Below are 10,998 nucleotides of genomic sequence, written 5' to 3'. Positions count from 1 at the left end.
TCCTGATTTAGCCCTTATATATATTATATAACACGTTTTATGCATGTTTGATAAGAGTTAAAGAAACAAAATGGTAGAATGTACCTTTCTGTGATGAATTTATTTCAATGAACAATATCCTGTGTGTCAAAAACCTTGGGGATGTTGGACAAACATCCGTGCTACACCCTACCTCCAATAAACTTAGTATATTTGAAATCTAAACAAAACTTTCTCAATGGGGTTACACAAATTTAAAACTGGGTTAGTGAAGCACAGAAAATGCAGGAGGCACATGTTTTACAACAATCTTGATGGATATAGGATTGGAAGAGGAGGAAACTTGACCTGGACATAATTAATACCAGTGGAAAAATCAATCTTATCCAGGTGACGTGTTCTCTGATTCCCTTATGTTCCAATGCCGTAGAAGAGGTCTTGTACCGTATTGAAGATAGGCACTTAAGTCATAACCTGCAGACTTCATACCATTTAAGACTACGTAGACAAGCTCTGCACTATCTTGAGAACGAAGAAGGGATCGGAGCAAATTGTTGCAGATTCGTGGCATCAGACGGATACCTTTCTCCACAGTGTAAAGGAAAACATTGACAGCCTGGTCCAAGTTTCTGTTCTTGCTGAGACTGTGAATCAACATCACACAGCTTGGGGCAGACACATTCAGACCGAACTCCTGGAGGATATAGAAAATCTTTACTGCCTCCTCTGGTCTAGCCGTCTGACACAACCCAACTAACCAAATGTTATAAGGGGCTGAATCAAAGTCCGCTAACTTTATTTCCATTTCCAGTAAAGTTCTGATAGCTTTTACCGTGTCCTCTCTCTCAAAATGTTTCTCAACCAATTCAATTGCTTCTTCACTCCGGACACCTTGGCTCCTCAAATACCTCAACCAGAGATTAAATGCTACTGCAATCTTCCCCCTACGACACGACCAAGTCATCAGTGATCTGTAAACACTGGAACCAGGTGCATGCCCATTCTTGCTGATATGGTCAAAGAGTTTAAGAGAATCATCTTCCCGCCCAACCCTTTGTAGTCCATCAATGAGTGTCCCGTAAGTAATTGAATCAGGGGAATGCCCCCTAATTTGAAGTTCCTCAAAGAGTTTAAAAGCACCATTAATCTTTCCAGCTTTGCACAAGGCATTTATCAGTATATTGTAAGTAATGATGTTAGGAACAGCCCCACTATCTGCAAGCTGCATAAGGAGCTGGTAAGCCTCAAGAATCAACCCTGACTCACATAACTTCTTAACCCTTGACTGGAGGCTTGCACTGTCATGAACCGGATCAATGCCTTGAGAAAGCCGAAGAAACAATGATGGCTTTTTTCCAATCTCCATTTTGTAAAACATGATACGAGCTTCGTCAAGCTCACCAGCCTTACATAGGCCATCTATAAGAGCATTAAAATTTTCAACCGAAGGAGAGCATCCTAGCTTCTCCATTTCATTGAAGATATCCGTTGCCTCCTTCACCATACCATTCCTGCACATACCACAAATAAGAAAAGTGGTAGTGTAAGTGTTTGGAAAACAACCGTTCTGTGAAATTTCTAGCCGAAGAGATCCTGCTTCATCTAGCAGACCCATATCACAGAACCCCTTAATCAGAGTATTGTAACATTGAGTATCTGGCAGTACACCTCTCCCTGTCATTTCCCTCAGCAAATCCAGCGCCTCCTTCACCCTACCTTCCTGAGATAACCCCTTAATCATGATAGTATATAAAACAACGTCAGGTGCAATATTATTTTCAAATAGCTTTTGAAACAAAGAATGAGCTTCACTAATCCTTTTAGTTCTAACCAAACCATCAATCAAGCAACTGTATCCCTCCAGCCCAACAACATAACCTTCACTTTTAAAAGACTTCAACAATGCAAGTGCTTCATCAACCCTACCTAACTTACAGAACCCATTGAGCAAAACGTTGTAAGTTACAAAATCTGCACTACACCCCCTAGTCTTCATCAAGTTAAACAGCCTACATGCATCATCTATTCTCTTGGCCTGACACAATCCCGAAAGAATAACGGTATATGTGATTCTATTTGGCAATATCCCTCTCCCACTCATTTCATCAAACAGCTTAAGTGCATCCAGTGTATTCCCACTCTTACATAACCCATCAATCAAAATGCTAAATGTAGAGCTATTCGGCAAACAATTCGACTTCAACATCATATTATACACAGCTAAAGCTAACAAAATTACACCTTTCTGAACCATGACGTGAAGGATGACATTGTACGTAAAAGGATTGGCTTTGCAGTCGAAATCTTTCATTCTACCGAAGCATTCCACCGCCATCTCAGCCTTATTTAGCTTCCAATACGCAGAGATCAGCACCGCAAAAGCGTCAGAACAAATTGGCATTGCAGAATTCTTTACTTCCTCGAGCGTCTTCCAATACAGATCAAAATGCCCGCCCTTGGCGAGCATATCGATAATCAAATTATGCGAATCCCAGCTGCGGAAAAGCTTTTTATTCGTTGTCCAGATGAAAAATCGAAAACCCAGCTCAGGCTTTCGTTGTTCCCGAATAACAGAGGCCACCGCTTGAGATGATAGAAAATGAGATACCTTGTCGAGAGCGGGCTCCATGGGGGTGACAGTGTCAATGATGTTGAGGACTTCGTTGGGCAAAAAATCAGGATGTGTAAGGCCACAATTGGGCTTCGCAGTTAGCAAGCGGAGTGGAGATAGGAGTTTCATCGTTTCGGTAGAAGGGGGCTTCCCGCCGGAGGAATGGAGTTACCATTATTGGTTCATGAGGAGGGGCGTTTGACGGTGGCGGCGGCGGCGGCGGCGGGGGTGATTGCGGTGGATGAGTTACTTAGGAGAGGAAATGTATTAGGAGAAACTTTTGACTTCACGAACGCAGCTGAGTTACTGTTACTGAACAACGTGGTATTTTGGTAATTCTCTCAATGCCCCAACCCGCTACCTAAATTTCATTGTTACCATAGAAAAATAATTATTCAGGATTTACTCCTTTCACTATTAGTATTTTGGAAAATGCTACATATACTCTTATATTGTACTTTCAACTTGTACTTTCACACACTAAATCTTAATATAGAGTGTATTAGGACCGACATGGAAGAAATAACTTATCAGAATCTGTCACATCAATAAGTAAAATTTAGAGAGTAAAATTAGGAAGTACATGTAGTAGAACTCTACTATTTTTTTTATTTTAATCATTAATTTTTTAAATTATCAAACTTAGAGCATCCACAATGGTGGAGTTATTTCACAATTTTTAAGGAGTTTTTGTAAGTGTGATTAAGAAAGATAATATAGGATGGGAGAGAAAAAGTGAAAAAAAAAATAATTTTGAAAAATAAATAAATAAATAAAAGATAGTGTGACAGCCCGCCTGACGCGCCCAGCCGAGCGCCATTGTGATAGCCACGCGAGGCTGTCACAATGCACCCTTTTTTTTTATGGGTCTCACTTTTCTGCATTATTCCCAACCCTTGATGATGTTTCTCTTGCTTCTCTCTGTGCTTAGTTGGCATATTTTTCTGACATTAACTCCAAAATAACACCTGATAATGTTGCTCTTAGAGCAACCCATTAGGGGGATTGTTCACGGTATTTGAGAAAAAAATGCCATAGTAGATGAGAGAGAAATATGTGAGAGAAGGGTTGAGTTGCTTTTGTTATTTTGGGAGTTTTGTCAGTTGATGGGCACATCTTATGAAATAAAGAATTGCAACTGACTACGTGAAGGCCAACTTGCGCCCAGCACTGCACGCGCCAGCTGAGCGCGTTCATTACAGCCTTAGGCTGTTTTTTTTTTTTTTTTTTCTCTATTTTTTATTTCCTATCCTTTTCTCTTTCCTAATCACAGCTACAAAAACTCATCAAAAACCACACCAAAATCCCCATTATTGAGGATGCCCTAGTTCTTGAGTACTAAATCGTTTTTCAATTGTAATTTACGGTAAGTTTTTAAGTTTTTTTTTTTTTTTTTTATGTGAACAGTTAAAATTGAGGGTGAAATTAAGGTCATTAGAATAAAAAAAGATTATGACTTTGTTTTTTGCGTATAAAAAAATAATTGGCGTAATGATCATGATTTTTTTTTTATTTTAATGTCAATGCTAATAATTCACACAGGTAAAAGCTAGTGTTAGATTACGAATAAAAATAATTAATATTCAAAGACTAAACGTAGGGAGCGTATTCAATCATGGCTTTAATAAAGTTTTAAAAACTTTTATGTACTTTAAAAGTTTGGAGATATTCAATTTAAACTTTTAGGAAGTCTTTAAAAGTCAGACAGTATTCAATCAAGATTTTTAAAGAGTATTTAAAAGTCGGGTGATATTCAATTAAGATTTTTAGAGTCTTTAAAAGTCATGCCGTATTAAAAAATATATAAATTTTTTGAAAACTTTTTAATTTTAGGACTTTTGTAGACTTTTACTTCTCAAATATAAATAGTTGAAATCCAACCACCAACCCCAATATTTCAAAATTTTCTTTCCACCAACTATGAACGTTCTCTCTCTATTTAAACTCTATTTTTCCCCCTATTTAAACTTTATAAACATATCTAAATTCAATAAAATTATTATTTTTTCTTCATTATCCTATATTTTCTTCATACATAAACTCTACTAATTTTTTTCTCTCCTAAACTTTACAATCTTCATCTAAAAATTTGAAATAATATTATTTTTACTTCATTATTGTTTGTTTATTTTGATTTTTTATTTTTTCTAATAAATTTTTATCCCTAACTTCTAAACTTTCTCTACGAACTTTTCTCCGTAACTTCTAAACTTTCTCTAATTCTCCATAAATACATGAACAAACCAAAATTTTCATCTATCATCGTCAAATTTTATTATATGTTTTATAATATTTATATAAATACTTATATATTTTTATTTTTATTCTTTTTATATTTATATTCGTGATATATATATATATATATATATATATATATATATATTAACAACATGTTACTATGAATAGCGAACTACTGTTCGATACAATAATTTGGAGCTGCATATAGTAGTACCTTGTTGTTGTTCGCAGTCTCAAATTACTACTCACTCTGTCTTATTTTATCTGTTTTACTTACTATTCATTGGTCAAATCAACTCTTTCTTCTTTGTTTATTTTTTTTTTTTTTACTTATTTTTAAATTTGAATTTTGTGTTTAATGTACTTTTAATTTGAATTATATGATATATTTTAACATGTTTTGTAAGAAAATTATAAATGATAAGAATCGAAATCATTGAAAGTTTGTAAGGATGTATTTAATTTAGAATTTCAATGACTTGTGTAGACTTTTTAAAATAAAAAGTTGATAAAATTTTATGAATGTTTTTTATATGAACTTTTATAGAGTCTTATAAAGTTTTAAAAAATTTTGAACGACTCTATGAAAGTCGATCAAAGTTTATTAAAATCTATCATTTTAAAATATTTTAAAAGTCTATAAAAGTCATGACTGAATACTCCCCCCTTATAGCATCCTCAGTATTGTGAGATTTTTGAGGAGTTTTTGCAGGTGTGATTAGGGAAAAAAAATGGGAGCGAGGAAATAAATTTAAAAAAAAAAAAGAAAAAAAAAACAAAATCAAAAGTTGAAAAAACAAAAGAAGTACACATTTACGCGCCCAGACCGCGCCCGCGCGAGAGTTGCGCGTCACGCATTGTGAGGCGCATCTCTCTCTTCACACAGTGGGACCCACAAACTTGCAAAAACTTGAGTCCCTGCAAGAGCAAGACGAGCAATCCACTCCCTCCCTCTCTTTCATGTGGCAAAAGTGTCTGAAAAAATCAAGAAAAATCCTCTTATTGGGGATGATTTGGAAAAAAAAATTATTTTTAATTCCACGACTTTTAAGGTTTTTTCACTTTTGGTGCAAAACTTTACAATTTTTAAAATTTTGGTGCATAACTTTGTTATTTTTATAAGTTTTGGTCCTTTCGACCAAATCGACAACGAAACGTTGCCAGATTTTATATTTTTAGCAGTAAAATTATCATCTCAATGAAAGATCTTCAAGTAAATGATATAATTAATAGAGGGTAAAATAAGAAAAATAAAAACAATACTAAAATTAAAATAATATGAACCATTCATTTCAACAAACAATTCCACCAACATTTTTTAGTTCCCCTACCTAATTCTGTGAGCTTTTATTATATTTGTAGATTTTACTTATATACTTATATTTTTTTTTTATGTCATCATTACTTTGTATTAGCTAGCTTCATCAATTGTGCTCAAAGCATATGAATTCACAAATTACAATAATTGAGTAAATATATTAGTTCAATTCATACATAAAATTACACCCGATTGAATACTCTAAGGGTCTGTTTGGAAATCCAGAAAATGACTTCTGGAAAATGAGTCATTTTTCAGAAGTCATTTTCCTTTCCTGTGTTTGGCTGCACAATGGAAAACTGTCTTTTGGTGTTTGGTTCATTTTCCAGAAAATGATGGAAAACTGTCTTTTGGTGTTTGGTTCATTTTCCAGAAAATGAATAGAATGGCACACTTATTTTTATTAAACATTTTAATTATTATATACCGAATAATATATTTTTATTTTTGTTTGTAGAATATAACAATTTTTATTACAAATTATATGCAACATAAATTTTGATTGTATTTAATTCTAATGTCATTACTCTCTATCTTTGTAGTACTAAAATTATTGTCACAATATGACAATTTGAGATCACAATTACTTGTTAGAAACATCATAAACGCATAAGTAATCAAGTGTTGAAAATTAAAATCCACAAAGTGTTAGGATTCAATATAACAAGTACTAAGATCTTTGTTGAAGGAGATGCGTGGGTAGGTCTTTGTTGAATGTTGAAGAAGCGGTGAAGGGAGAAGAACCAGTGAAGGGAGAAGACGCGTGTCGCGGATGTTGATTGAAAGATGGAAAATGACTTCCGCCAAAAAAAAGGGAAGTCATTTTCCTGATTTCAGCCCTTATTTTCCATTGACAAGAAGTCATTTTCCTTTGACTTTTTCATTTTCAGCCTTCCCAAACACCAAAAACTTGGAAAATGACTTCCAGAAGTCATTTTCCGGGTTTCCAAACAGACCCTAAACTTCAATAAATAATTATATCAACATTTAAATTACAAAATTCAATTATTATACTGTCACATTTTTTATTTTTAATATACTAAATATTAAATTTTGGTGTATCATATATTTATTTTTTGTATACTACCTAAAAATAAATATTTAGTATATTAAAAATGAACATTTATCAGTGATTCGCCTTAAACTATATTCCACAGTACAATTTGCCAAGAAAATCAGGATGATTGAATAATAAAATTATTTTTTCTTTTCTTTAAGATAAGAATAAGCTACATGGCATTCTCTCTCTCTCTCTCTCTCTTTGTTTGTTTTTTTTTTTTTTTTTTAATTGATGGTGTTCAAGTAAGAAAACACTACGAGACTAACAATGAGAAAAAGGAAAAAATCGACTTTTACTAAAAATAATATTAATGAATTTAAACCAGCATGGGTAGCTCAACTGGTCACAGAGGTGAAACTTTGGAAGAATTATCAGGGATTGAGTCTCACCAGCCACAGTGTGGGAACAACATCTCAAAGTGAGTGGGGATTCCTTGTGCGCAGTGAAGGTTGGGGTTCAGCCTTTTGGAAGAATATTAATGAATTTAAGGTTAATATTTTAGTAATTATATATATTGTATTCATCCTGTTTAAGTGGCCTGGCTTGAGTCAACTTGTATTAATAAGGTTAATATTTTAGTAATTATATATATTGTATTCATCCTGTTTAAGTGGCCTGGCTTGAGTCAACTTGTATTAATAAGGTTAATATTTTAGTAATTATATATATTGTATTCATCCTGTTTAAGTGGCCTGGCTTGAGTCAACTTGTATTAATAAGGTTAATATTTTAGTAATTATATATATTGTATTCATCCTGTTTAAGTGGCCTGGCTTGAGTCAACTTGTATTAATAATTGATGAAAAATGAAAATGACGATGATGTACCGGACCCAGCGACAACCATGAAACTTCCATGATGATAGTATACCTCAAAATAGCGTGTTTAGCCCGCAAAGCATGTTGTAATAGTTTGAACTTTGAAGGACATGCAACACCCAACTAAATTTTGTTTTTTGTTTTCTTGTTTTTATTATAACATTCTACATAAAAAAAAAATATATATTACTTATTATTTTTCCTTTACATTAGTTAACGATATAATATTAATGCTATTTAACACCGAAAATAATCTTCAAAAAAAAAAAAAAAACACCTAAAATAGTTAAGGAAGCTTAGTGAGTATGTACGTGAAACAACACAACAACGATGAGAGAACAATTATAAAAACATATAATTATATTGCACGGGGTAAATGTTTTCTGCATGTTCGTATATTAAGGTCAATACAAGTGAATTGAGTGTCTATATATTACAACACAAAGTTATTTCTACAAAGCTAAGTCATAATCGTTACTTGTGCGTATTGCTCAATAACTAATTTTCGAGTTTTGCGGACATGTTAACACCTTGACAACATGCATAGAGTCTTGATTAAAGCTAATAACTCCATACGCTAAGGCTAACTCTATGACTTGAATCAAGAGTATTAGACGGCCTGCCAATTAAATCTTCATCCCGCAATCACTATTTAATGGTATGTATTGTACAAATTCTGTCTTGTAACTCTAAGCTAGTAAAAGCCCATAAGGGGTAAACTAATAAAGATTATATATATATATATATATATATATATATATATATATATATATATAGCTAATCGACTTAAATTAAAATGTCAATAAATTGCTTCATGTTGAGAGTCGAACTTGTAACGTTATGATAGAATTGATACAATTAAATTATGTTTTCAAAATAGAAAATAGTACATGGTCAAACACATGCACGCTTCTTAATGTTGATTAATATATATATATATATATATATATATATATATATATACTAGTTTTTTACGCGCATTGCGCGATTGGGATAATGCTTAATGTTTTTTTTTTTAAATAAGTATTTTAAAGTATATTAAGGCTTTTTTTTTTAAATAAGTACTTTAAAGTATATTAAGGCAAGATTATATTGAAATTGTTCATGCATAGATAATTGAAGGTTACCAGGACTATGTGGTCTAATGGTACCCGGGTTGGACTTCAACTTGGAAGGTTGTAAGTTCGAGTCTCAGTGGAGGCGTTATTGGTTCTTTGTGTTTCAGTAGGTTAAGAAAGTACGAACAGATACTACAGTGTAATGGAACCAGCAAGCTTGAGTACCCTACCCCAAGGGCCCCCCACACTCTGACCCGACAGAGCATTGTAGGAAGTTGTAAATCACGGTGACTCAATGTTCAGCAGACAGGACCAAATGTCGGTGCGAACAAGGAATCTGCCCACTTTGGACATAATTCCCGCACTGCCGCCGCCGAGGTTCAAACCTTGGTCTCTTCTCCCAAATACTGTCCAATAAACCAATGCAAGATCGCCGCCGAGGTTCAAACCTTGGTCTCTTCTCCCAAATACTGTCCACTAAACCAATGCAAGATAATATAGTCAAGATTGATTATAATTGTATATGTATGGTTGAAACCAAAAAGATTGATTATAATTGTATATGTATGGTTGAAACCAAATACGAGACATAAGGGAGAACAAATACAAATTAGGGCATAAAATATTAAATATATACTAATATTGTTCGACATTAAGATTTGTGGTTAAGTTCTATTAAGACTTTAATATTAGAATTAGATTAATGGTGTAATTATAATTCTATATTAGACGTTAATATTATAATTAGACTAACGGTGAATTAACGGTATTTAACGAAAAAGTTAATTGGATAATCATATAATTAAGGATAAATTAGAAAAATTTTTAAAAAAATTAAAACCTGAACAATTTGAACCATTCATTTGATTTAATAATTTGGCGGTCATTTTTTCTACCCAATGTTAATAATTAAATAAATTCGTTGGTCAAATCCGCTAATATAATCCGCGCGCTAACTGCTGATTGTCAAACAAGGACATTGCAAGGTAGTTCTAACTTCAATTTGTTGTGTGATTTGAATACTCTCTGTCACAAAATCTCTCAAGTAGTTAATATGGTTGGCTTTATTAATTATATATTTTTTAAATTTTTTCATGGTATTAATAAAATACTTGGTAAATAAATATATAGCATTATTTTGTATTATAACTTTGATATTTAATTAGAAAAATAGTGCACAAAAAAGATAATAGAGAATGTAGTGAATATAATCAATTGATGAATTTGAATGTAAAAATTTTTACATTTGAGAAAAATAAAGACAATATAACTAATAAAAATATTTCTCTTAATTAATTTATTGATAATGAATAATTTTTTTTCACTGAATTAAGACATTGTAAGGACAATGTAGCGAATATAATCAATTAATAAATTTGAATATAAAGAATTTTTATATTGTAGAAAAATAAAGACAATATAACTAATACAATTATTTCTCTTATTTAATTTATTGATAATGAATAATTTTTTTTTGAATAAAGGCATTGTGGACACATAATTCTAAATTAAATAAATGCATATCTATAATTTTTTGTTGTAGCTACTAAATTATTGTTTATATATAATTTAATAAGAGTAAAATAGAGTACTAACTATGCCAACTTTGATTGGGATGAGGTTCGAACCTAAGATCTTTTTTTTTTTTTTTTGTAAAATAGAGTACTAATTATGCCAACTTTGATTGGGATGAGGTTCGAACCTAAGATCTTTTTTTTTTTTTTTTTTTTATTGAAATCAATGAGTAAGTTAACGGTGAACTAACGGCAATTCTTAAAATTTTAACGGAATTAGTAACGGTGTGTGGGTATTTTAGGAAATTTTAGTGTAAAATTTAAATCTTATCAATCTTTTAATCAATTTGAGCCATTCATTTGATTAAAATCTGTGACCGCCATTTTTTCTACCCATTATAG

At 32.3% G+C, this 10,998-nt stretch overlaps 1 protein-coding gene across 1 annotated transcript; it reads right to left on the bottom strand.

Annotated features, from left to right (window-relative positions):
• Positions 1-62: 62 nt before the first annotated feature.
• Positions 63-2,877, bottom strand: LOC109161959 (pentatricopeptide repeat-containing protein At1g79540). The gene has a single exon (XM_019310551.1). The coding sequence runs from the start codon at positions 2,717-2,719 to the stop codon at positions 362-364; it is 2,358 nt and encodes a 785-aa protein (XP_019166096.1). The 5' UTR covers positions 2,720-2,877; the 3' UTR covers positions 63-361.
• Positions 2,878-10,998: the final 8,121 nt, after the last annotated feature.

This window comes from Ipomoea nil, unplaced genomic scaffold, assembly GCF_001879475.1.
Source record: "Ipomoea nil cultivar Tokyo-kokei standard unplaced genomic scaffold, Asagao_1.1 scaffold2926, whole genome shotgun sequence".
NCBI lineage: Eukaryota > Viridiplantae > Streptophyta > Magnoliopsida > Solanales > Convolvulaceae > Ipomoea > Ipomoea nil.
Note: the sequence above shows the minus strand (reverse complement) of the source record. Positions and strands in the feature narration are given on the sequence as shown.

Bases quoted from the DNA above. Each gene is read 5' to 3' on its own strand.
- LOC109161959 (XM_019310551.1), bottom strand. From the start codon at position 2,719: ATGAAACTCCTATCTCCACTCCGCTTGCTAACTGCGAAGCCCAATTGT.